Here is a 25,845-nt window from a genome sequence, read left to right as displayed (position 1 = left end):
CTGATTGGAAGATTGGCCAATGGAAAGTTTACTGCAGCAGCCTCAGGAACAGGGCCAGCCCATGGTGTGACAAAAATCCAGGTTAGGCCATGCGTGTGACAAACACTGGCTCATGGATGTGGAGTTGAAGGAGGAGTGTGCAGACAGGCAGTGCTGCTGCTCACTGTGAACTCCTCCCTGTGTGTCTGTGAACACTGCTCCAAAGCACATTATTAAGTGAAGGTGCAAATGCTGTCCAGCTTTTGGGGGGTATCACTCTGTTCCCTGCCCATGCCAGCAGAATTGCTCACTGAATATACAGCACTGCCATCAGCTGCAGCTCGTGCTGGTGTAGAGGCAAGAAACCAGGGGGAAGTTCAGGTTTTGGTCTCAAGCAGCTCCTGTGGTGGCTGGGAGCTCCTGTTACCCTTTTTAAAAGGCCATGCCCTGATGCATCCTAGCAGAAGGGATTCTGCTTGCATCTACTTCACTTGTGAGGTTTCTTTTCCCTGTGCTCTGACAGATCAGAGACATTTCTTGACGATGCTTAACCCCTGGCCTTAGAAGGGGACTGTGCATTTCATCCAGGAGACATTTAGCATGCAGAGGCTTGGAAAAGGTAAAGCTACTCCCCTATTGCCTTCTGGAGTGACTTCAGACCTTCCTGTTATCCACAGACCACGGGGCTGGAATCAAAACTTTCAGCTGAGCCTGTGAAAATTAACCCCTTGCCATTGGGGATGGCAGTGTGTAGTATGATCTCTTCAGGAGGGTTCTCCTCATGGTAGGAAATGTGTCTGGCACTGAAAAGAAACCCTGCTTTTCCTGCCACTGGAATGAGACAAGATAACACAAAAGCAAGAGGGGGACAAACCAGCTCAGCCCCTCCCATCGCAGCTGGGGAGAAGAGGAGGAGAACAGGAGGCATGGAGAAAGATGTTACCACGCTGGAGGAAAACAGCTTCAGTTCTTCTTGTGACCATTTGGCAAAATCTAAGTGACACTGACTTGGTGTTGCTGGAGTCTCAGTCTCTCTTCCAAACCTGGCTGTATTCTGAGTCCCACGGGAATCCTTGTAGAGATTTGGGCTTGTTTGGAGCTGCCTGGAGGGCAGCAGAGAGCTGAACTGAGCCGATCAAAACCTGAACTGCCTTGTTATGGGGACAGGTGGCCACCAGCTCAAGAACAAAAGCAGTATCTTGACAGCATCACCTTAAATTAAATGGTTTTATTGTTGTACCTTCCGATGCCTCAGTGCCACCATGGTGTCTAAAAGTCAGGAGTTTAGTCATAAACTGTAGCTAGAGACAATTGAACTTGACCTTTCACATCAGATGAAATGAACCCAACCTCAAATTGCATTTTCATAATTGTTTGGGGCTTTGGGATGTTTTTCTTATTTTCCAATGGTTTTTATTTTTCCCTTAAATTGTCTGTGCCTTTATAACTTATAGTTCTAAATCCATTTATTTTTTTTCTATGACCAGTGACTCCAAGTTGCTTTGGTTTTCAAACAAAAGTGTATTTCTCCTTGGAAATCTGTAAGGAGTCTGCTTGCAGAACTAAGAACTCCAGGTTTGTCAATTCTACTTCAGGGATCAAAATTTAAGAGAATTGGCTTCTCCCTTCAAAGCTTTTTCTTACCATGATTCTATGAAAAGGTGGCCATCTCACCCTTCCCAGAAATCCAAGCACTTTGCATTCACAAAAGAGCTGTGCAGGTACTGAGAGTGTTTGCACTCACAGAAGAGCTGTGGCTCTGTGTGGGCACATGTGAGCTCGTACTCTGGAAAGACGAAGCAGCCTATAATTGGGTTATGGATCATAACACACAAAAAGCTGTGGCACTTTGGGATGATGAGCTGTGCACCCAACACTCATTGGCAGCGCTGCCATTTCTCAGCTGATTCACCTGGAGGAGGAAGTGCCTCTGGCATGTAATCAATACCCTGAGAGAGAAAAGTAGAGGGAAGCTTGCTATAGCAGCAGGACCCCTTATTAGAAAGAACATAACCTATTCTTATTTTTTGAGATGATCTAAAGGGCACAGGCTGCATATCCTGATGCTGTAAGTGATACAAAGCTGATTTCTGGCATTGAAGTTCAGTGCTGAGGTGAGGGGGAAATGTTCTCATGTGCTGGAGTTTTAACCAATTTTACCTCACTGAGTTGCATCACGACCATGCACCTTCCCAAATATTTCCCTGGAAATATAGGATAGTGTTGTATCCTGGTAAGGGTAGCAGTGACCCATGGATTGCTCCTGAGGAGAAGGTGCAGCTGGGGTGTAGGTGGTCACTGGGGCCATCAGCAAACACTGGTGCTGTCAAGGTATAAATTTCCCAGAACTTATGACCTTTGCTTTGTGCTTATTCTCATTTCCTTTGGGATTTTTTTCCTGTTAGTTTGGTAACTCTCTGGGAAATCCATCCCACTTGTGTCTGGCAGCTGAGCAGCGCCTAGCACAGTGTACTTCTGGCTCCTAAATGCCACTGCAGCATCATAAAAGGCTGTGAAATTTCATGGCAGAGCCTGCAAAGTAGGAAATTACAAAGCATGTTGCATTTAATTTGCAGTAAGTTGCAGAGTAAGGCAAGCTTTCTACCAGTAACAAAGTCAAATATAGATTGCCCTGGAAGTATGTTGATTTGTTATCACTGAGAAACTCAGAGAATAGATTAGACAATCCTTTTTTAGGAGTCATTGCCCAACTGATCCTGCCCAGACACATGGTTATGAACCATATGACATCTTCTTTTTGGGCTGTTTTTTTGTGTTTCTGTAATCTTTCAAAACTGATTCTGGTTTTTAACCCATATATCCCACTCAGACTAAGGGGAAATTTGTGTACAAGGTCCATATTTGCCCTGTAAAACCTGTTGACCAAAACAATCCAATTTGCAGTCCATCAATACATTTTATGCCACACAAACATGTCTTTCAGTGTTATTTATTTCCATAACAGACCTTAATTTACAAAACCATGAAATAGTTTGGGACCTTTAAAAGTCATCTAGTCCACCTTCCTACAATAAGTAGGGATGTCTTCAACTTCTCTGGGAAGGTGAATTTTCATGGTGCAGCTCTGAAGGGAAGAGATGCTCTCTGGTGTAAGCCAGGTGCATCATTAGAGGCCATCAGTTGCTGGCCCAAATTTATTTAACTATTCTGTTGCACATTCAGCACCATGGTGTCTGTGGGTGCATTTCAAGCACTGCAGATTTGCTGGAGAAGCTTTTTGTTTTTTCTGTAGACTGTATGAGAAGAACTGAGCTAAAAACTCTTGAAGTAGAGAACAAGGTATACAAAACCCAGTCCATCAGAGATGATGTAAATGTCTCACACAAGAGAGGTAACAGGGACTTTGCTGAGGACTAAAGCGTGAGCAATGCTGCAGCCAGGTCCAGGTTCTACTGTTCTCACAAGTGTGTTTGTGAAAGAGAAGCAGCTTCAAGGGATAATTATAAGTAGAATTTAAATATATTATGTGGGGTGAGGGGTGTTTGAAAGCATCAGGAAAGAGTAGAAATCCACAAATTTTTGAAAGGTGTAAGCATCTCAGAAAGAGGTGTTGCTTCTGAAGTTCAGGGAACCACTGATGGGATGGCACAATATTTTTTTTTTCTGAGCAATGGACAAGTCTGAGGCAAACACCAGGTGAAAAGACCAGCTGAAAAACAGTTTTCTCCATTCTGCAGGCTGGAAAGGAGATATGGCCATCAGAGAATGGGCATTTCCAGGGTAATTTAGCAGGAGCCATAGAGCTCTTCAGACAGGCAGGCTCTACTGCATGTCTTGATAATTTAATACAAAAAAAAGGAATTAGTTAAGGGTCTTAATGATTTTTTTTTTTTCACAGAACTAAGGGCAGAGATGACAGTTAACAGAGAGACTATTTAATACACTATCAGCTCAAGAGACTTCAACACTTTCTTCTTTTCAAAAATGGTGAGAGTGATGAAATTTATACAGATTCCCTGTTCTAACTCTCAGAAATTAGTAGAGATCTGCTCCTGCTTGAAATTTTGCTGTAGGTGGGAAAAGCAGGAAAGAACTGCTAATAGAAGTGAGAAACACCCCAGGAACCAGAGTTTTGACACAGCAATAACCTGTATCACAACATTCCTTGCTGTTTTGAACAATAATTAGAAGAGCAGGGAGACTTCAAGTTGCCCTGAAATTACAGGCAATTAATTTAACAGCAGCAGGAGAGATGTGAGGGGAAAAAAGGTAAAAAGGCCAGGAAGCAGGAGCCTGAAGCTTGATTAGAGCCTGGTTGCAGCTGGTGGTCGCTCTCAGCTGAGGGCTGAGTGGCAGCACCTGTACCTTGTAAAGCTGATTTTCCTGCTTATTTAAACGCTGAAGTTCAGGCATCTCCTATTCCTCAGAGGAAGAGCTGAAGTAGCTGTGCTGTCTCCTTCAGAGAAGGAAAAGAAGTTGTTTTTCCACGTGCTAGTGTAAAGTATAAGGTCTTGGGCTGTGCTTTTTGTTGTTCGTTTTGGTTATTTTTTTTACTGGTATATTATGGGGAAAAAAAATCAAATACCCTTAATAGAGTGTTACTTATATCTGCTTGAGGGCTCTTGTGTGCTTAAAAAAAGTCCTAAACTAATTCCAGGGTATTTAAATTTTAATTTCAAGGTAATTAATCTAGCTCTTTAGAGATAATATATCTGTAATAATGCACTATGCTTCTGCTTCCTGGCATTTATTTGAGGAGTAAATCTTTTAAGCAAGACATAGTTAAAAAGTAGTCTCTTTAAAATTGTTCTGAGCTTCTTTTTATTCTTATTTTTGAAGTATTCCTGAGGTTAAGGACATGCTAATTAGAGTAAATGCTACTACTTGTGGAAGTACTAGAAAAATAAACTTGGAGATCCTGTCTTTGCTTATATAAACTAAGTTGCTGCCATGCAGGCAGCCTGTAATAAACTAGCTTAAATTAAACATTTAATATTTGTTTTTTTCAATCTATATTAATAAATACTTATATATAAATTTTATTCTCTGCTTCAAAGATTAGGTAAGTGTTAAGTGCTAGTGAAACCTGCTGCTGTTTTGGGAGAAAGGAATTAATTTTTCTACATTAAAAGATGACTTAAAATCTGATTCTTGAGAGCTTCACCTAGCTTCATTTGGTATGTTATTATTATTTAATAATATAGCTCCCAGCTGATCAGTTCAGGTGGTTGCAATGTAGACATGGGAACCTCACTGGGAATGAGGATTTATCCCTGCAAAATGAACCTCCCATTCCTTAGTCACATGCAAACATGCTTATCTTGTAGGAAATACCTTTTAAATGTTACCTGGGAGACTAGATAATAAAAATACACACAGGATGAGGTGCCTCTGTAGGGCACATTTCTTGTGTAATTCCCAGTGTGGCACCATGACAGCTGTGGCTGCTTAGTAAAAGGAACACTGGGTTTTGGAGGTTTTTTGGTCTCATAGGCTCACAGAAACACGGAAAGTCTTGTTGGTCTCACATTTTCTGCCTCGCCCCTGCCACCCCCACTACAATTAAAATGTTTCTTTTAATTTAAAAGTCCTCTGCTAATTTGCAGGGTGTTCTTCAATTTTTATTTACATTCCCCCTTATCTCCCTGCCATGGTTATGGTATTTAAGAATAAGCAGTGACATTTCAGGAAGTATTTCTGTCTTTCTTCCCCAACATTTCCAAATCAGCTTCTATTCCCTGGACACTAAAATGTTGTGACTGAAGGCTTCTGTTGGAGCTGATAAGTGGAATAAGGGTTTCCAAACCCCTGGATGCCAAAGCTCCAAGCTGGCTGCTGAATGGAAAAGTTGGCATAAATATGTGTGTGTTGATCACCCTGACTCTCGTATCTTGTGCCTGTTCTTTCCAGATATTTGTCAAGAGAAGGGAAGTGATGAAGTCTTCTAAGTGTGGAGCTAAGAAACAGCGCCACAACCCAGTGGAAAGCATCTGCAGGAAGATCAAATCCATCCAAATGATGGACCACATCTCTAACCCGGCCTTGCAGATACCAAAATTTCAGTCCCAGAACTTTGACAGCCCACAGAGCAATATTAAAAAAAATCTGGAAGAAATACTGAAAGGGAGAAGCTGCAGTAGTGGTGGGAGCACTTGCTTGCCCCTGGCCTACCCTGGTAGCGTTTTCTCTGCGCCCTCGCCGGGCCTCGGGGCCTGCTCCAGGCACCAGACTGCAAACAGAACCTACTCCATGCTGGAGGCCAGCGGGAGATCCAGCAGCTCCTGGGTGCCTTCCCCTCCCATGGACAGCTCTTCTCCGTTCCCCTTTGGAGCCAGGGAGGCCAATGCCCAGGGCAGGCCGTGCGCCTCAGCAAACGCTGAGCCCCAGGATGTGCGGCCCAAGCAGATGTATCTGACATCAAGTCCCAATTTATGTTTCTTCACATCGGAAAAAAAGCCAGGAAGTGCTGTGGTCCAGCTTCCTGTGCCAAGGGCATTTCCTTCCAGCGAAAGAGGTAAAAATACTGAAGAAAAACACCCCTAATTTGGGGTTCTAGACATCTGAACATTCAGTCTATGTAGATGACATTTATTTACAACTTCAAGTGGTAAAATGCATTTTAGTAGCACTCAAATCTTATAAGACTGCAAAAAGAGCTGAGGCAAATCTTAAATTTTCTCTGAAAAAGGTGTGAGTGTAAAAAGTGAGTAATTAATAAGGCAAACACATTTTCAAATTTGCTATTTCATTTTTGATTTAAGAGATAAAGATATTTTTAACAGTTTAAGAGATTGAGACTACTATTTGACTAGTACTATAACTTTTTTTTATAGCCAAATTTTATTTGGCTTTTAATTTAGTCTATGCTTTGTCTCTCAGATTGATTTTTGAAGATACAGGAGTTTGGGTTTTGCTCTCAGTTTGGAGTGGGTTTTTTGTGGTTTTGAGGGGTTTTTTGTTTGTTTTAGGGATTGTTTTCTTAATAACTTAATGATTTCTCTACAGTGCATCTGGAGGGGGAGGGAAGAAAGACTTGGTTTCTTAAAATGTCCTGTTTCATATGTTTATGCTATAGAAAGAATAACCAAATTTTTCTGAAAGTACATGTATAAAAGTAGATGCATGGAATACTTCCCAGCTCAGAGGCCCCGGCTATGACCAGTTCCTGTTGTTTAGTGCTAAAAGCTCTGCTTTTATTGGCAGGGAAGCTGGTTAGCTGGTTTTGTTGTTTCAGTCATCTGGAAGGAAAGTTACTATGAGCAAATAAAGATGGGCAATAAGAGATTTATTCTTCGCAGGAAAGAAGCAGCCTGTGTGGTACAAAGGTGACAGTATGTGCAACGTGAGCTTGATCTGTGACGAGAACCTGCTTACCACCATCTTCTGCGCATGTGACAGCCACCACACAGGTTTGCCAGGGTCTTTTCATTGCTCTTTTGCTCTGCTCTCAATGGATTTCCCAGGTTCAGACCTTGTTTTGGTCCCTGAGAGATGCCAGGCTATGAGATGTGTAGGTGCCTGTGTTGTGGCAGATGTAGAATAAATGTGTAAATGTCTGTGCCTCTTTTGCATGGTGCCTGATCATGGAATCATGGAATGGTTTGGGTTGGAAGGGATCTTAAAGATCATCTAATTCCATCCCCCTGCCATGGGCAGGGACACCTTCCTTTATCCCAGGTTGCCAAGAGCCCCATCCAACCTGGCCCTGAGAGCAAGGATCAGTATCATGTGTCAACTTTGTTCCTCTTAAACTGAAGTCCACAAAACTAGTAAACTAGATTTTTATACAGAAGATAACCAAAAACCCACCACTGCAGGGAAAAAAAATCTCAACCAACAGAAGAGCTCTACACTGTTTTTTTTTTTTTTTTTCTAGATCTCTAACTCTGTTCAGGAATCAGTTGCTTGTCTGCAGCTCTTGAGGGTGGTTGGATGCAATGCAGTTCAGTAGCATGGCCTCTCACAGTTTTTTTATGGTGCCTTGCCAGGCTTTGGCATTTGACCTCTGTTTCTGCCTTAGGGAAAGTGGCAGTGTCCGAGATAATCAATTATTTGAGACATACGACCAGCTGGGACTCAGAGGACAGTGGTCTTGAGGAGCTCTGCAACAAGCTTGACCCAGAGCACAAAGATATCTCCATGGACCTGGAAACCTACCATGCCGTCATGGGAGAGTGGATTGAAGACCGTAACAGAAAATGGTAACAGCACTTTGATAAATAAGTCTTCTGTGGAAACTAAGATGTTATAAGCTTCCCCTGTGGCTCTGGAAAGAAAGTGGTATTTGGACACCATGTCCACAACATTGGGTTTGGCTGAAGTTTTGTAAGTGTTACAAAGTTGGTAAGCAACCTGGTGTCCTGCTGATTTTGTGACCCTTGATGCTCCCTCCCTTCAGGGAAGAAGGTGCTACTGAGAAATCATCATCAAGCACGGAAGACCCGGAATCTCAAGTACTTAAAAACATCTCTAAAGGTGCAGAATGTTTCACTCTGTTTCTGTTCAGGAAAGTTCCACTTTCTTGCTCTATAACCAAAGCCCTCACCTCTTTCAGCTGACAAGTCACTTGCTCAGATGAATGTTACCTCAGGAAGCCTGGAGGCGTTTGGAGGTGATGTGTCTAAAGGAGACATGTGAGTCCATTTAAGCAATTCTTTCTCAGAATATAGTACTCCTGGCTTTAAACTACTTGACAGAAATTCCAAGAGCCCTTATTTTGAAACTTGGAGCCCTTGGGGATTTTAATGCTCACCTCAGTCTGCTGGAGCTCTTGATGCTGTCATTTTCTTCTGGTCAGACTTGAAAGACAGCCAGTATTTTATCCTACCTATATCTTGGTGCTTCTGTGTCCATTTGCCTTTTTAATCTGTGGTCAGATGTTTGTCATGTCCTTCCCTATCTGTTTGGGGTTGTTTTTCTTATGACAGGGAGCTTGTTGAGGTGGGTTTTTTTGTTGTTGAAGTGGTTTTTCTGTGTGGTTTTTTGGTTTGTTTTTTTTTTTTTTTTTACTAGTAGCAATGAAGCCTGTGATTTGGACTGTTAATGGCAAAGCACTTAACAAGGAGCAGAAGTTTCATTTGTAGCTTATGCCTAGGCAGAAATCCAACATCTGCTCTCTAAAGCTTTCCTATAATTTTTCAGGATCTCAAAATAATGATTCTCATTTAAGTTTTGGTTGAAAGCATAAGGTGGGGGATGGCTTGGGGGAAAAGCAAGGACCCAGAAATTGCAGAGTGAATACAGAAGCATCACTAGTCATGAGGTGATTAGCAAAATCTTAAAGCACTCTCATGCAGACATCCAGCTGTGGCACTTTTTGACAGCAAACCCCAGTTGTAGGGAGCAGAAAAATGCTTAAAACCAGAAGTTCTTGATACCCATAGAACTGGAGAACAGACTTAGAGCTGCCCTGTTATCTCTGTGCAGAGCAAATGACTGGACACTGCAGCATCACAAGTCCTCTGTGGGCTTTCATCTCACCTCTAATCAGTGCACTAGGATGCTTTAAAGGTCTGAAGTAGATGAAATCACCTTTCTCACTCTTGCCTGGCTTTTTCACTGGGACAGGGAGACCTCTGACTTGATAACCTGCCTTGCGGACCTGCAGTACAACAACCAGAAGCTTCAGGAGGAGAACAACAAGCTGAAGCTCACCCTGGAAGGTTTGGATGAGACCAACAGCAAGCTCCTGGCAGATAATGAGCATCTATGTCAACAATTAAAAAGGTAGGGGACTCTGATGGCCCCGGGCCTGCCATGGGCAGAGCTGTGATCTTGAATACTGAATTGAAATGGTTTCTCCAACTATAAGCCATGAAGTGTTGCAAAGATGAATTTGTGCCCAGGTAACCTGCTATATTTAACTGTAATGAGCTAAATTTTTAACATATTTAACGTGGCTTTGTTTGCATCCACCTGTCTCGGATGGGGTTTCATCCCTTGCTGTAAGACTGGAAGAGGGTGATAAAAAGGAAGTAAAACCATGAGATTTGTTTCCTGGACAGAAATTATGGGCTTAAGCTTGATTGTTGCTCTTCTGTTAAGTGTCATGCCAAAAAATAAGTCCCTGGTGGCTTCTAAAAATACTGTTTGCAGCCTGTCTAAACAACCAACATTACCTGGCTGAAGTTTCTGTGGATTTGCTTCCCCCTGTGCAGCCTCCAGCACTCTGTGTTGAAAATCAAATCCCTGGAAGAAGAGCTAGAGGAAGCAAGAAACAACCTGAACGTGTCAGAAGAGGAAAGAAAGCAGATTCTCTGCCACAACAGACAGCTAGTAGGTGCTCTTCCTTGTTTCCCTTGTACAGCACCTCACACCTTGCTGTAACAGTGGTGTGGCTGCTCAGGCTGTTAAAAATCAAAAGTAAGACCTTCTCTGTGCCTTGGTGAAGGCTCATGAGCTGCACCAGCCTCAGCTCTCCCCTGTTTGTGTGCTCTCCAAAACAAAAGGATTCAACACCACACAATGTGTTTGTGATCTGCTGCTTACATGCTGAAACCAATTCTTTTGTTTTTCTCTTTTTCTGTGTGTGTTTGTTTTTTCCCATAAACTTGATCAGGAAAAAGAAAATCGGTCTCTCAACATCAAAGTTACTTCTCTCCAGGAAGAGGTAAAACAAATAATTTGACATGTTCTTGCCATTAAGAAATTAAATGTTTGTCATACTTTGAAGCCTTGCATGATAATTAGATTATCAAAATATCTAACACTTTAAAAGGCTGATTTGTCATAAAACTTTATCTTGAGGTTGCATTGTGCTTTTTATTTTCCACTTGCTGGGTGAGTAAGGATATGGGGTTAGGGAAGCATAGGGACAGACAAACTACTTCTCCCCCACCACCTTTTTTCCAAGATTTATAGGCAAATTCAATGTATTTATAGGCAAATTCTATGTTTTTCTGGTTCCCACAGCTATAAACAGACAAACTCTATATTGAAACAATCTCCATCCAACACTTTATCATTTCATATTCACTTCTGTTTTCCTCCCTTAAATCCAAAGGAGTAATTTTGTATAGAGCTGTAATGCCAAAAATAAGTAACAGAAATAATTTAAAAATGGTGTGGATGGGATCTTCCATCACAGATGGATCCATTGACACTGGCCAAGGACCTACAGGAGGCTTTTAGGGAATGCAGCTCCATAAGCAGAGAATCCCTAAGCTTGTTTTTTATTCAGAGAAGAGCTGCTCATTCCTTCTGTTTTGTTGTTGTTGTTTTTTTTTTTTAACTGCATCAGAGCAATTATTTTATAAACCGGTTTTTGTCAGGTGATAGTTTTTTAATGCTTGCTTACAGACTGTATTTCAGACTTTTCAGGGGGAAATGGAGAAACAGGTTAAATAAAAGATAGTAAAGAAAATCAGCACCTTCAGATCAGTCTTTCCTTAGTCCAAATATCTATTAAACTACAATTTTCTGAAAACAATTCTCATGCTGCAGGGCTGACTTTTCTTTAGCTCTCTGGGTCTGGCAGTGGGTATAAATCACATTTTGAAGGGTTTTCTCTTTTACTGGTGCTCTGGGTGGCAGGAAAAGGAGCAGAGGCAGTTTTGGTGGGGCAAACACATGGAATGTATGTGCACAAATGCTGGTACTGCTTGAGAGTAGGCAGCAGCTTAGGGGTGGAGATGTCATTTTTGCCTGGTTTCTTCAATAATAAGCTGTCAATCCACTCAGCTGTGCCTAAACACTGTCTTGTTTAGATTATTAGGAATAGCATGGACACCAATGGGCTGCAAAAGAAGATTTCAGAGCTGTCTAAAAATGCAGCAGAGCTTCAAGTAAGCATTTCAAAGCTTCAAGTAAGCACTTCAAAACAAGAGGAATAAAAAGTCAACCTGGATTTTACTTGGGTCTAGCAAAGGGGGGGTTTCTGCTGCTGGAAGGCAAACGGTCCTGAACCTCTGTGTTGAAGGACTGCAGTGAGATAATAGCTTGGAGAGTGTGACAGCTTTCACCAAGGAAGTTCCTGTCTGGAGGCTAAAAACTAGGCTGATGGAAACAATCCACAGTTTCATTATTTCCTCCAAGTTAAACTTTTTTGGATACCTTTCCCTCACTACTCAAGAAAATACATTAAGGTCATGCTTTGAGAGGTGTTGCTGAAAATATTGGCCTGGACAGATGAGAGGAAATAAAAGTGACTGGAAGTTAAGAATGCTTTCACTCTTTGCTGGGTACAAGATCTGTACTTTGAAACAAACACCACACAAGGTATTTAAAGAAGAATTTGTTTTTTCTAAGTAAGGAACATTGATATTCTTTTTCCCTTCCTTGTAGGAAATAGGAACAGACTCTTATTACGGTCTGTAATGATGGCTGGGTTTACTTTTGATTTTTTCATTCTGCAGATGCAAACCCGTATCTATGAGACCACTGTGGCAAATAAAGAGGCAAGCCTAATCCAGGTTAGTTGCTTTTACTTCAGTACTGACTGAAAACCACACAATCAGAATAATTTGGGTTGCAACAGACCTTAATGATACCTTGTTCCAGCCCCATGCCCTGGGCAGGGACAGCTTCCCCTGGCCCAGGTTTCTGGTCTGTACTGATGGGAAGATTTGTAAAAAGGCAAGGCAGTAGTATTCACTATGGCTTTTTGATTTCTACTCTTCTCCCACTGCAGAACCTGATCCTATAAATGGCTTCAAAGTAGGCGAGCTCTATTTAGGACCTGCCTATGAGTCAGCATAATTAAAGGTTTCAGGATTTTGCTTGCCTTTTTCTTCTTTTTTTTTTTTTTTTTTTTAGTCACAACCTTTTAAAACAAACTTGCAAACTTCAGACAATATGTCCAGAAACTCCTAAAGGCTACTTTGTTCAGCAGGGAGCTACAGAAGGCCTTTCCCTTCATGTCTTATTGAAATTGTTTGTGTCAAATTAGAAATTGTGACTTGGAGCCCAGTGGAAAAGGAAATTTGTCATTTTATTGCTGAGGTGCAATTATCTAGGCTTTACTGAGGAGTGAACATTTCAGATGTTTTTAAACATGCATTTTATACTAGAAAACAAAGCTAGAAGACCATACAAATGTGCTGGCATTCTCTGGATTCATGAATTATGCAAAGAGCTTTCTATGCCAGTGGAGTTTCTACTTATCAGGAGATTTATAGCATGCTCTGCTAAAATATTTGACTATTGGGCTCCCTGCAAAGTGACTGCAGGTGAATCAAAATAGTAAAAAAGAGAACTGAACTGGAGTGTGATCCAGCTGATAACTTTGTACTGAGTGCTTTAATAGTTTTGGTTTGGTTGGCTGTTTTTCTAGACACAGCTTAAGGACACTAATTTATTGAAGTCTTTTTTTTTTTTAAGTAGCTTTTACTTTCTCCTACTTTAATGATTCAAAGCTTTTGTGAGCTCTGTAGTATAATCTTATTTCAACAAGATTCTCTTAATCTATTGACTAAATGGAAATTTTGCAAGTAGACTGCTAGATTACATGTGGATAAATGTGAGGGGTTGGAATAATTTTGAAGAAACTGGCATGGAAACTTGTTGTCATTAAGATAATCTGGTTCTATAACCTCACTTTTCCTGCTTAGCTTTCTGTGCACTTCATCTCTTTCAAAATCCTCAATGATTTTTAAAGAGAGAGTAGGAAGAACTCATAAAAGTGAGAGAGGACAACAGCTCCTACTCTAGTTTCCTATTTTCTCTTATAAATTCTCTGCTGTCTGTGCAGTGTCTTTTATTGGAGTGGCATAAGCTGACTGGAGTTAATTGCTAGTTGCTAAGAAAGGTGATGCTTCTACTAATTCTTCAGTCCTACCATGAGAGCTGGCTCTTTCTCAGCCTTTCTGTTGGGTTGTGTTTAATCTATGGGGTGCCATACTCTAATAATGAAAAACAAGTGAACTTGAAACATTGCAACTTGCTTGAAGGGTCAGTTGGGGTTAAAACTCATGCTGGCATGTAATATAGGTCATATTCTAAGTTAAAACTAGAGTATTGCTGTCTAGTTTAATCTGTTGGACCTGAAACCAGCTGAGTAATATGTGAAAGTACAACACTTGGAGAAGAGTGTTTGTCTCCTTAATTTCAGAGTTTAGGTAGGAAAGGTCATCTGAGTGCTTTCTATTAGTTAAAATTCAAGGTAACTTGTTGTATTCTTTTAAATTCACAGCTATTTTTGTGTCATGGTCAGGGTGCTGTTCAAGCTAAACTGTACATTTTACTGCTGTGATGTAGGATGGAATATAATTTTTTTGTTGTTCTTTTCTCAACAATCTCTGCAGAAGGAGCAGGACATCAAGGAACTCAAGTTAACCATTGTGGAGTATTCCTCAATCATAGAGGTATGGGCTGGGTTGGGTTTGGCCTGTGCTGATTCTGCATGGCAAAGTCAGCCTCTCACCAAAGCCCATGGATATTTCAGACACTGAGAGCTGAAAAAAATAAACTGCTGGAGAACATCCAACACATGCAGCAAGAGCTGATCTCGTGAGTACTGTGGCCAAATCCCAGGAAAGGCAGTTCATCAGAAATCCAAAATAGACTGATATGTATTTTTTTTCCCCTGCTTCTTTTAGGCATGGGTTGAGTTTACCATTGTTGTATAAATTTAACAGCAATATTCCTGAAGGGATGAGCACACTGCACTGTGAACTGGAGCTTGCAGAGTCTTCTGAGGTATGGATTAAACCCTAATTTAATCTCTTCCTAGTTGTCTTGCATCAGCAGAGGCAGAACAAAGCTCATTGCCTGTAAATGATTAGATAACTCTGGAATTTGAAGCCATTAATCCTAGCATGTAAACACAGAGTGAGAAGGTTGCAATATTGTTCCAAGCACCTTGGAGAAAGTCCAAAGAATAGCAAACAAAACACTTGTAGATATAAAATATTTGCTCATAGTATCCTAGAATGGCCTGGGTTGGAAGGGACCTTAAAGATTATCCAGTTCCACCCCCCCCCCGCTCCACCCAGTAAATCTGGAGGAGCTTGGGTCATGCATTTAGCTGGCAGAAGAACAGATAGATGGGAGAAGATACCAGTTTTCCAGTATGTGAAGGCTTTTATGCTGCAGAAAATAAATGACAGTCTGCTTCTTGTGCTGCCTACACCAGACATGAACAATGATTCTTTTTCACTTGTGAAAGAGGAGACTTCTTTTTCTTTGAAGTTGACTGTAGTGAGAAAGGAAATTCAGCATTAGAGTGAGCATCTCAATAAAGTCATTGGGTCCTAATCTAATGTACTGCTAAGAAACTCTGATAAACATCTCTAATGGCAAACCAAATATATTTAAATGAATAAAGTAGTCTAATAATGGTCTTCTATTTACATAAATAGCTTAAAATACCTTAATCAGAATTATTTACTTATGGCTACTTACACAGTGCACTAGCTATTAAACCAATAATTTCCAAGCTAATAATTGTTAAATAGAGTTTTTTATTACTTACCCATGTTGATGATCATGGACAAATCTTTTGTTCAGCTTTGAGGAGTAACTTTGAGGGCGTGTCCCCACTTGAGGGAGGGATCTCCCCACACACCCTGCTAGAAGGGGTGTGTCAGAAGCCCTGACTTTAAAAAGTGGGGCTGAGTTTTTATGGTAGAAAGTGATTGACTGTCAGATCTTTCCAGGCCAGCTGTGCCAGCTCAGTTGGGTCCCTTGTCAGGAGCTTCTCCTGCCACTTCCTCACTGGTGCCAGGAGGCAGGAAATGTTGTTCTTCACATCCTCAGAATTTTTAATTTTGGGATCAAGGAATCAGGCTGGTCTTTGCATTCTCCATCACCAACAGCAGCATGATTCCCCCCCCCCTTATAAATCCACCACTGATGATTTTTGCAGGTAGGGTATGGCTGAAGCTGTTTTACACCACTTTAGGCAGAGCATCCTGCTACAATTATGGCTTTGGTTCTGATCTTAAGGTGAGCTATTCTGTTCCCATTTCCTTGGACAATCCATGGAGTCCCATCCTTCCCTGTGTGCTGCTTTCCTTTCAGATATGAGCTGTGCAGCACAGCTGACAGCAGAGATGCTGCTGAGGGATTTCTGCTTACTTCTGTGTAAGGTGCATTTGCAAAGAGTTAGCACATGTAGCAACAACAACAAAAATGTACAAATACACAAAAACTTCAGGCCCAGGAAGGAGATGTAGGCTTGGCTAGGCAGCTCTGAGGAGTTAGGTATCATCCTATACTGCAGCTCCCCAGAGCCCAGTGAGTCATTGTGTTTGCCCTTCAAAGGTGCAGAGACACGATTCTGTGGAGTCACCTGTAACGAAGGGCTCTGCTTACTCATCACTTGGTAACGACTCCTGTGGATCAAGATAACTAATTACTGATTTCCTCTTGCCTGCCCTGGCAGGGATATTTACACTGGATCACTCAGCAGCTTAGCTGGCTTGCGTTCTTTTCATTTTTTTTAAATCCTTGTTGATGTGATGGTTTTGGAAAAGTTTTTCCGAGCCTCAAGTTTTGGTAGCTCTGACCTTCTGGTAAATACAGAGCAGGGGTACTTCAGGAAAGTCTAAATGTCACTGCTGCTGGTTTGCAATAAGGGGATGTCAAAACAAACTCACTGGCTCTTCCATCTCTCCAAAGATTATCAGGACTGAACAGGCATCCCTGGATGAAACACTGGATCGTGAAGTGCAGCATTTGCTTCAGGGGTCTGAATATACAGGAGAAAAATTCAAGACCATCATGAAAAACCTGGTCAGTAGCAAAGCTTATGTGGATATTGCTGTCTTTGATCAGCAATTTAATTAGGAATTCTCCAGGCATTGATAATCAGATTGTTTGCTCCTTCTGGAAAACTAAGAATAGTTTGAGATTGGAGGGGGTCATAGTTTAACAAGATCACCTGGCACCTACTCTAACACTAATTTATATCCTGGGTAATTCTAGGCAGAGCTGTAGATGTGCACTGAAAATCATGGAGTTTGGGGAGGTTGGTTTGGGGTTTATTTTTTTTTTCAGCAAAAGGAAATCTTTGAAGCAGAGGAACTTGTCATGGCTTCATTAGAATGGGTAGAAGATCCCGATGAGGACATGCAACAGGCCTGGGAAAGAAAACTTGTGGTGAGTAACTGTTTCTCTGAAGCATTTAGTGAAACAGTGGGGCTGTGCAAAAACTTCAGGTGGGTATCTTGCTGCTGCATGCTGTGTGTTTATTACTGGAGATAGAATCCATCTGTGGGCCAAAGATGGCTGTATGGAGAGAAATATCTTCTTTACTGGGGTTTTCTGAGGAGGAAGAGGATTATTTCTGTTCACTTACATGCTGTGCTCTTGCTGGCTTGTCTTGTGCAAGAGCTCCTTTAGTTAAAACTCTGCTTGAAGGAAAGGGAAGACAAACCAGGTCAAAAAGCAAAGGAGGCTTTATAATCAAATTTCCAAATCAAAGCCTCCATAGGGTTTATTTGTTGTGAAAGGTGAGGAGTTCGGGTTTTACTGGGTATATTCTGCAGGAAAAATTTCAACAAAACCTTGTTTTATAACTTAATCTTGCATAATGTATTTCTCCTACTCCTCATACCTCTGGTGAGGCCTGCAAGCACAGACTTTTGCTCAAGGTACTGGTAAAAACATCTTCCCTATGTAGTGGCAAGTGCCTGTGGACACAACTAAACACTTTTGTTCCCTCCTCCTCTCCCCTGTAACAGCACAATTTCTGACATTTCCATGCATCTTATTGGATGTGACTTTCTCTCTGACCTGCTCCTTTCTGCTGATCTGTTGTTAGGAATGCTCCAACAAGCCCAAGCTGGACATTAATGCTGTTTCCCAGTTCCCTAATGGATGTCAAAGCCCACAATTCCTCTCCCTTGGGTGACAGCTGATGCCACCAGGGGATGCGCTGCATGAGGTTTTGCTTCTTTGGGGACAAAGCTGCCCTTCTTTTTCCTCTAGTGCTACACAGTGATGTAGCTGGGCCTCCTCTGCCTTCCTGGGCAGGGCTGGAGCAACCACTGGGAGCCATCCAGTCCTGGAGCCAGGGTTTTTATAACTTCAGCTCAATCCTGAAACCTTCTCCTTAGAGAAGGTGCAATCCTCTCTTCAACCAGATGTGACTTTGGGTAGACTCTAGCAAACTGCTGGCTTGTGAATTGCTGTAGCTTTTTGATCTTGACTGGAAACCTCCTCCTGCAAAGCTGTCAGAGCTGAAAAATGCTTGTGAAGTTACACTCACATTGGGATCATATTCCTGTTAAACATGTGAAGCTAAAATGTTTTGGTATAGGAGTTGGAGTTGATTGTGGCAAATGAATCCTACTCTGGCTCCTAAGAGTGATGTATTTGGAAATTGAGTTAACAGAGGATCAAGAAAGGAAAAAAAAATCCTTTAAAATTAAAAGGTCCCATAGAGGATGAGAAGTGACTTCATGTCAAAAATTATCTCCACCTAGACAGAACAAGCCAGGTATGTGTGAAATTTTGGCATGCAGCTGAAGACCAGTAGATCAAAAAAAAGGGGAGGGAGATTCAAAGTAGCTTCTTCCAACCTCAGAGAAAGTGCATGGTCCAAGATTTAATTAGCTGCTTAATAAAAGTTGTCACCAGAAGCCTTGCCCACCGTTTCCTATAAAAATTATTATGGACATGTTTTGCTGGGGTTTAGTGTTTTCAAAAATATTTTAAAGGCTATTAGATATAAAGACAACCTCAAGTGTGCATATATATATATATCTAAGTGTGTATAGTGACATCAGAATATTTTTCACTTTTCTGCTGTGAGATAAGACTGGTACATGTGCTCTGAAAAGCCTATACTGTTTAAGTGTCAAATTATGGTATTTCTACAAGTGAGTGCTGCCTGCCTTGGCTGAGGAACAGACCCTCAGGATGTGGGCAGTTGCACATGGTCACATCCCATGTCATCCTAGGAGCCCTATCAGCAAAAACTGCTTTTTTTTCTTCCTTTTTTAAGCATGATGTGCTATTTTTTTTTTTATTTATTTGGAGCTCACGAGCATCAGACTCCAACTTGCATGCAGATAATGTGGCCTGTATTTGTAAGATTGATGTTTTCCCCTTGGAATTGCTGCAGAATCCCAGGAATATAAACTTCATTCTTTCCTGACCTCTGTTTGACTCTCACTAAGCATTCTTTAAAAGCTGAGGACATTCTTTCATGTGTTCAGTTGAGAAAGGTCAGAGAGAGAGCACTGGATTCTTCTCAGGACTTTTTACTGAAAGTCACTCTTCAGAGAAATAGAGAGTTCAGTCTTACCTAACACTTAATTTTTACCCTTTTCCCTCCAACAAACCAGAGGTAAATCTAAAAGCCTTCATGGTGGGGGTCATCTCTGGCACAGATCATCTGCTAAACATGTACAGCAAACGGGTTTTGTTGGTTCTTGGTTATTTAATTAATTTTGCTGTAATACAAACCCAATTTGGACTCAGTGGACTCAGTTGTACTTTGAGGAAAGGGCTGCAGAAGCTGAAATTATCAGTTTGAGAGCTTCCTGCAAGATAATCTTTATTAAAATATCCTCTTAGGAGCTATGGGTTTTGTTGCTGTATCTGGGCACCTTGCTGGTGGAGTTTCATCTTTACTCTGGTAGTGTGAGATGTAGGTGATGATATTAATTGGTGGAGCAGGGAACTCAATTCTCACCATGTAAATTAAGGCTCTGGCTCATTCTCTGGTTCTGTTCCTCCTCTAACCACATGGCAACTTCAAAATTCCACAGGCCCTCAAGCAAGAACTAGGGGAAAAAAGACATCTTTGGACCCAGAAACTCCAACTTTTGGAGAAATGCAATGAGTCCTTAGAGGAGGATTTTCTTCGAGTGGCAGACAACCTGAGGAGAACCAAGACAGAAGAATTTCACCTAAGGAAAAAGCTCTCTGCTAGGTACTCCTTCAAAGGATCTCTGTCTTTTTTGGGGAGGGGAGGTTGGGTTTTGGCTTGGTGGTTCTTTTGGTTTGATTTGGTTTTGGGGTTTTTTTTTATAGCTGTTGAGTATCTTATTTTGGGGTGGGTTTTTTAGTGGAACAAAATCTACTGAATTCTTAGGTTTTTTTCACAGAGGAAATGGTCTTCTGTTTTGGAGAGTAGATCTGGTTTTAGCACAAGGTCTGCACTGTGTAGGAGTTAAGGTTTGTGAGTGAACTGATGTACAGCCTTGAAAGTCCCTTTGAAAACATCAGGGAGACCACAGACTGAGCAGTTAAAGCACGAGGGCACTGCCCATTGAGCAGGTGTAGCCCTTAAAAAACCTGCTGGGATTGTGTGAAGCAGGAGAGCTGCTAAATATCTCTCTGCAGGTATTTTTGCTTTGGGATACAGTTGCTAGGCTCAGGGAAGACATTATCTCAATTCCCCAAGGGTGTAGCTTCAATGAGTTGTCATTGAATATGAAAATGTGACTTTTTTGGCATATGGTTCCTTCTGTGGCTTGTGATCTTAGAAATAGGATCATAAAATGGCCTAGGCTGAAAAAGACCTTAAAGATCATCCAGTTCAAAGACCCTGCCATGGGCAGGGACACCTTCCACTATCCCAAGTTGCTCCAAGCCCCATCCCTGGGTTTGGGATGTTCCTAGGGCTTGGCAGCCCTGAGACCTGATGCAGAGCAGTTGTACCATACTTTTGCCTGACTTACCTTCCACTGAACCACCCATTACATGCTCTCCCTCCACCTGGAAAAGAGCTGATAAAAACACTGATGCCTTGGTTTCTTAAAGCTGTCTCTGTGTCAAAATTGTGATGAAAGCAATAACAACAAACCCCAAACCCTCCCTCCCCCACCCAAAAAAAACCCCTGAGGTGAGTTAGAGAGGAAATGGGCAAGGGTTTCTGCAATGGAAAAGAAGGGCTTTATTGAAAGCCATCCTCTTTAGCACCAGTTCTGATGGCATCTGCTTGCTGTCAAATGAAATTCCCTCTCAAATGTGAAGAAATCAATCCATTGAAGCAGTAATAGCTCCTGGGTATCTTTTTATAGAATTACTGCCTCTATATCTAACCACTATTTCTCCCAAACCCTGAGAAAATGCATTCTGCTGTCCCAAGTGCAAAAGCTTGCCCCACTAAACTCTTGCTTCTTGCCAGTTCTCTGGTGCTTCTCCTGTGGTACCCAGCAATGTTACAGAAAGCCTTCATCTCCTTCCTGCTATAAAAAAAAAAGATGAAAAATGTCTGATTCCCTGGTGCTGGGTCCTGGGGAGCTGCAGTGTGTGACAGCTGACTTTTGGTACGTGTCCCAGCATCCAGAGGGTGTCACCTCCCAGGCCAGCCTGCTCTGAAATGTCATTAATGGGTTGTGCTTTGTGCTCTCTCTCGCTCCGCAGCCAGCGCAGGGTCGAAACTGCTAAACAGCTACTAGAAGAAACTTTGGCAGGTGGCCAGGCAGAAGACCTGTGTCTAGAGCTGCAAAAAGCCAACAAGCAGCTGGAGGACATCAGCAAGCATGTAAGGGGCAGCCCAGTTCCCTCTGTGTGGGGCAGCAGGAGATGCCGAGGGCCGCGTCCGACGCGCGGCTGCCCTGGGGAAGGGAATTGTGCGTTCCGAATGCTGTGCCTCCCTGCAACAGTGGAACCAGCAGAGGAAGTAAAATTTGAGGGGGTGGTGACAACAGTTTGCTGATGAAAGAGGCAGCATTGCATATTTGTGGTGGCTTAAAAAAAAAAGAGAAAAGAGGGGAAAAAAAAGCACCCAAAAATAGCTTCCATACACAGTCCACCCCAACGTAAAAATGCAGAAGTTCAAAGGGAGCTTTATCACTTCCTGAGAAAGAACAGATGCAGTTTGGTTTCATTTACATGAACTGTAGAGCCTTCTTGTGCTAGCCAGGCTGCTTTATTTTATGTTTTTTTATTCCTTTCTTTTTTCCCTAAATATTGTTTTGTGCCTAGGCGGAGGATCAAGCTGAAGCATTTCACTCTCTTCGTGAAGAAGCAGCATCCTTGAAAAGCAAGTTGGAGGAAGCCATTTCTGAGCAGCAGAAGCTCAGGGATGTGAATGCTGCTTTAGAAAGCACTTGCCAACTGCTTCAGGAGAAGGTGGAAGACCACAAAAGTGAGTAACTTCTGGAAATGTGCCAGCATTCACTTTTTGCATGGGCAAGTACTTCAGGGTTTAGTTACATCAAGGGAAAATAGGACTGATCTGCAGGTCATACAGTAAAACGCTCTGTGGAGTCTTGCTTGTTGTTTTGGGATTTTTTCCCCCCCTTTTTTTCTACTTTTCCTTCTCCTTGAAGAGATCTGCCACCATCTGAGCTGAGAAGCAGGTGGGATCCTAAGGAGTGGGTGTTGGGATCCACCAAAGCTTCAGAAGCTCCCAACAAAACCCCCAGTCCTAGGAAGGGGGATTAGTAATTCCACATATGGCACAGGTACTGCTTTACCAAAAGTGCTGTTCCCCACCTTATACCTAACAAAGCCATCCCTATTTCTTGACCTTCCTGAACCAAACAGACTTGATTTTTGTACGTTCTCTGCTCTGTTTGCTGGTTGTGCTTGCTCTGTGTTTTTGACTAGCTGTGTGGTGTTAGGCTGCTCTCTTCAGTGGAAAGCAATCCTGTCACTGCCTCGTACACGTGCAACTTCTGCCACAGAGCCATGGAAACTTCATATTGCCTCTTTGTGACTCACTTCCTGACATCAGCACCTCAATAACCTGGGCATTTAAATAATGCAGAGGTCTGAATCCAGAACACATGGCCTTTTTCTTCCCTAACCCTGGATCTGATCACTTTCCTAGAGAAAAGGGATTTGACTGATTTAAGCCCTCTGAGTGTTTTGCCCTCAGGCACACAGTTACCATATATGCCCAACAAATATGTGTGCACTGCAAACAACTCCGTGTGAAGCCACAGTTTGTCTCACCAGGAAAACTCCCTGGGACCCTTTGCTTTAGCTCTAAGGCACAACTTTGCACTGATATTGGCAGAAACAGCCCCAAACCGTGCCTGCCCCACTCTGACCAGTGATTTGGTGTTCGTGTGTGTGCTCATGTTGCTTTCATGCTTCCCACAAACCATGCAGCTGCTTTATTTTGTTCTTAGCAAGCGGCATGACAGTGGAAATAGTTTGTCATTTTCCATCTCTGAATAGATGCTCTCCTGCAAAGTGAGCTTGGGTAGATCAAGAGAAAACCCCAGATATGGGAGACTGGTGCCACTGTGACTAAATCAACCACCCCCCTAAAAAAAGGTCAACCCCCAAAGAACCACCATCCTGAAAATTATTAGGACCTTGGCTTTAAATTACTCCAGTTACTTTACAGAAATCTTTCTGTAGATAAACTGGCAGGTGTGTAGATAATTTGCAAAGCATTTTGAAGAACAGGGCTGACAAACAAGACTGGCACTGAACAAAATAATAAAAATGCTTTATATTGGTTCCTTTAGAAAGGCAGACAGGTCTGGTGCCTCTTCTGACTGAAGGGCTGGGCTGTGGTCTCCTGCCCACCTACCCATTCCACCCCCTACTTCCTCCCACCTGCACAGTAAGAGGGGAAAATGCTTCTAAATACAAAGCCCGTGGACTTTAAAACTTCTGTACAGGATGTCAGCTGGAAAGGACAAATATTTCTCTTCCCCCAAGCTGTAAGTGAAGGATCTGTTTCCACAGGGAACTGTGGCATCCTAACACTAATGATGTGGGGAAGCTTTGCCCTTGATTTGCGGGTGAAGATGTCCAGTGTTTTCTCTTTCCTTTGAAAACGCTGTTGCAGGCTTAACCAGGCTAATGCAAACTCTAGTAAATTCTGATAAGGAGTAGTTAGAGATGCTGTAACATTGGACTGCTTGTTATCAAGTTGTTAGGAGCCCTGTTAGACTTGTAAATGTCTCTTCATAGCAACTGCTAATGCCCTGAGATGGGAACTGCTGCAGAGGCGTCTCTGTGAATTGGTGTGCCAGGTATGGTGCCCTTTGCTGGCAGCAGGAAAGGTGGGCTTGCACAGGAAGGGCTCTGGTGGAAGGACAACACAGCTGAGAACAGCTGCAAACAGTTTGACAGCACCTGGTATCTTCTTTCCTAACATGTACACAAGCTGTATGTACAAATCTGCACGTGTTTTTCCTTATTCAGCCTTCTGGGAAAAATGTGTCAGGACTTACAGGTGTGGTGTTGGTCTTCACTGTGAGCAATTGTGATTGTATCAGAAGGGGCTGAGGGAAACCTTCCCTGATGCACTGGTGATTTTTGTCCCACTCTGCAGACAGGCTTGAAAACAAATGTTTAAAATTTCATAATGTAAGGTTTTTTTCAGTACCCAGACACTGGAATAGGCAGTGAAACAGTTATTAACTTTGTGGCCCTCTGTGGAGAAATACATTGGAGATTACATAACTCTGGAGGGCTTTGCTTTGAATAAAATTACTTGCCTCAACTTTGGGAGGGGGTGGAGGGGGGGAGCATTGTGGACAGACTTTTTTCCCAACTGGCTCTAGTAAGGAACACTATAGCTCAGGATCTGAGCACTCTGGATTCAGCACAGATCAACAAGGTATTTAACATCAAACAGAAGGTCCTGAAATGTCTCCTAGGCTGTGACAGGAGCATCAGAGGAGCAGAGTCAAAGCTGGGCCATCTGCACATGAATAAAACTTTGTACATGAGGGTCTGCAGAATTAAAGGCTGAAGGTGGCAAGGGCAAACAGCTTCAGGATTTTGTAGTTGCAGTTTTGCAACTGATAGCTGCAAGTAGTTCAGTTGGGAAGATAGTTTCATTTTGCTCAGAATCAGTGGTCTAGTGCTCCTTCTCCTTTTTTTGTTGGTTTTTTTTTTTTCCTTACCTGCCTGCCTTAAACTCTCTCTATTACAACAGTGCTGTGCAGAGTCAGAGTCTGAGTGCGCTCTGCTGCCCACGGTAGCTGCACATATAAAAGGGAAGGTAAGTGTGCTTGCTGTGATCGTTGCTGAGCCTCTTAAAATGGGATGCTGGGTTTATTTGGGTGGGGGTTTTTCCCTTCATTACCTCAGGGGAATAAATAATGTTCCTCATGAGAAACTTTGAGTTAAATATTCTTTAAAAATAATTTGAGATCAATATCTGTGTATGTGCATGCAGGTGTTTACAGGTGTACAAAAACATATTGCAAAGCTGGGTTCCTCTGAAGCACAACACACATGTGATAAATTGCTTTTTGAGAAGCATCAGAGTCTGAAGATGGCACTTCTTCCAGTTTCTTTTCCATTTTTCATTGTTGAAGCAACCTTAGGTCAAAAACAGCTCTGCACATGTTGTTTCAGGAGTCTTCTCAGATGCCATCTTCAGATGACACCTCTTGGCTTGGCTGAAATAGTGTGTTTTGGATTATTTTCTTTGTTTTCTCTTTTTACTCCCTTCACAGGATTTGAGTGGCTACTTTGGTTCTCCTCTCAGGCTCATCTTGCCTGCTTTTGTAGGGTTTATTTCCAGACCTAGCTTGAACCAACACGTTTTGTTGCAAGTGCAAAGTTTCATTATCCTGCCTCTTCCTGTAACTGTTCTGCCCATTAAAGATATGAGCTCTTCTGCTTTTCTTGACAAAAAAGCCACAGAAAGATGTATTTGTGTAACTGTTGGTGTTACATTATGCAGATGCCTGTGTGTGGGGGGAGTTGGTGGCATTAATGTATTCAGTGCAGTGGAACAGAAGCACTTCTTATTTTTTCAATTAGCAGCTCCACTGCTCCAAAAGACCATGGAATGAGGGACCCACCTTGTACTCTGACTTTCCCTGGGCACTACCCTTGAGTGCTTCACGCTGGCACAACTCCCCTCTGCTAGGTAAGACCTGGTAGCGTTGGACATTTCTCTGTCTCTCACCTGAAATAGAGTTGGCAGAACAGTCTCAGTAGTGCTGAGTGTGCTGCTGGAATGTGGAGAATCTGTTGTGCGCTTTAACCTATTTCTGCATGTAATCCAGGAGTCTGAACCATGATTACAGTGCTTGCAGTGAAAGGCCTGAAGAGGTGGCTGTCTGTCAACCTGGCAGACTGCTC

At 42.3% G+C, this 25,845-nt stretch overlaps 1 protein-coding gene across 3 annotated transcripts in view; it reads left to right on the top strand.

Moving 5' to 3' along the window:
• Positions 1 to 4,379: 4,379 nt before the first annotated feature.
• The window catches only part of IRAG2 (inositol 1,4,5-triphosphate receptor associated 2), a 35,735-nt gene continuing 14,269 nt past the window's right edge, over positions 4,380 to 25,845 (top strand). For 2 of the 3 annotated variants that reach the window (XM_058804942.1, XM_058804940.1), the window contains exons 1-22: positions 4,380 to 4,448; positions 5,851 to 6,454; positions 7,239 to 7,349; positions 7,961 to 8,141; positions 8,339 to 8,415; positions 8,495 to 8,573; positions 9,508 to 9,666; positions 10,098 to 10,215; positions 10,499 to 10,549; positions 11,646 to 11,723; positions 12,294 to 12,350; positions 14,181 to 14,240; positions 14,321 to 14,385; positions 14,475 to 14,574; positions 16,498 to 16,611; positions 16,876 to 16,977; positions 19,596 to 19,759; positions 21,199 to 21,319; positions 21,763 to 21,925; positions 23,713 to 23,774; positions 24,686 to 24,751; positions 25,522 to 25,630. In XM_058804942.1, the coding sequence (XP_058660925.1) occupies positions 5,875 to 6,454; positions 7,239 to 7,349; positions 7,961 to 8,141; positions 8,339 to 8,415; positions 8,495 to 8,573; positions 9,508 to 9,666; positions 10,098 to 10,215; positions 10,499 to 10,549; positions 11,646 to 11,723; positions 12,294 to 12,350; positions 14,181 to 14,240; positions 14,321 to 14,385; positions 14,475 to 14,574; positions 16,498 to 16,611; positions 16,876 to 16,977; positions 19,596 to 19,759; positions 21,199 to 21,319; positions 21,763 to 21,925; positions 23,713 to 23,774; positions 24,686 to 24,751; positions 25,522 to 25,630 (2,617 nt within the window). In that variant the 5' untranslated portion in view covers positions 4,380 to 4,448; positions 5,851 to 5,874. The remainder of the gene's footprint in view (positions 4,449 to 5,850; positions 6,455 to 7,238; positions 7,350 to 7,960; positions 8,142 to 8,338; positions 8,416 to 8,494; positions 8,574 to 9,507; positions 9,667 to 10,097; positions 10,216 to 10,498; positions 10,550 to 11,645; positions 11,724 to 12,293; positions 12,351 to 14,180; positions 14,241 to 14,320; positions 14,386 to 14,474; positions 14,575 to 16,497; positions 16,612 to 16,875; positions 16,978 to 19,595; positions 19,760 to 21,198; positions 21,320 to 21,762; positions 21,926 to 23,712; positions 23,775 to 24,685; positions 24,752 to 25,521; positions 25,631 to 25,845) is intronic. The other variant, XM_058804941.1, reaches the window with a different exon arrangement.

This window comes from Ammospiza caudacuta, chromosome 5 (genome assembly GCF_027887145.1).
Source record: "Ammospiza caudacuta isolate bAmmCau1 chromosome 5, bAmmCau1.pri, whole genome shotgun sequence".
In the NCBI taxonomy this organism is placed as follows: Eukaryota; Metazoa; Chordata; class Aves; order Passeriformes; family Passerellidae; genus Ammospiza; species Ammospiza caudacuta.
This window is presented reverse-complemented; position numbering and strand designations above follow the sequence as displayed.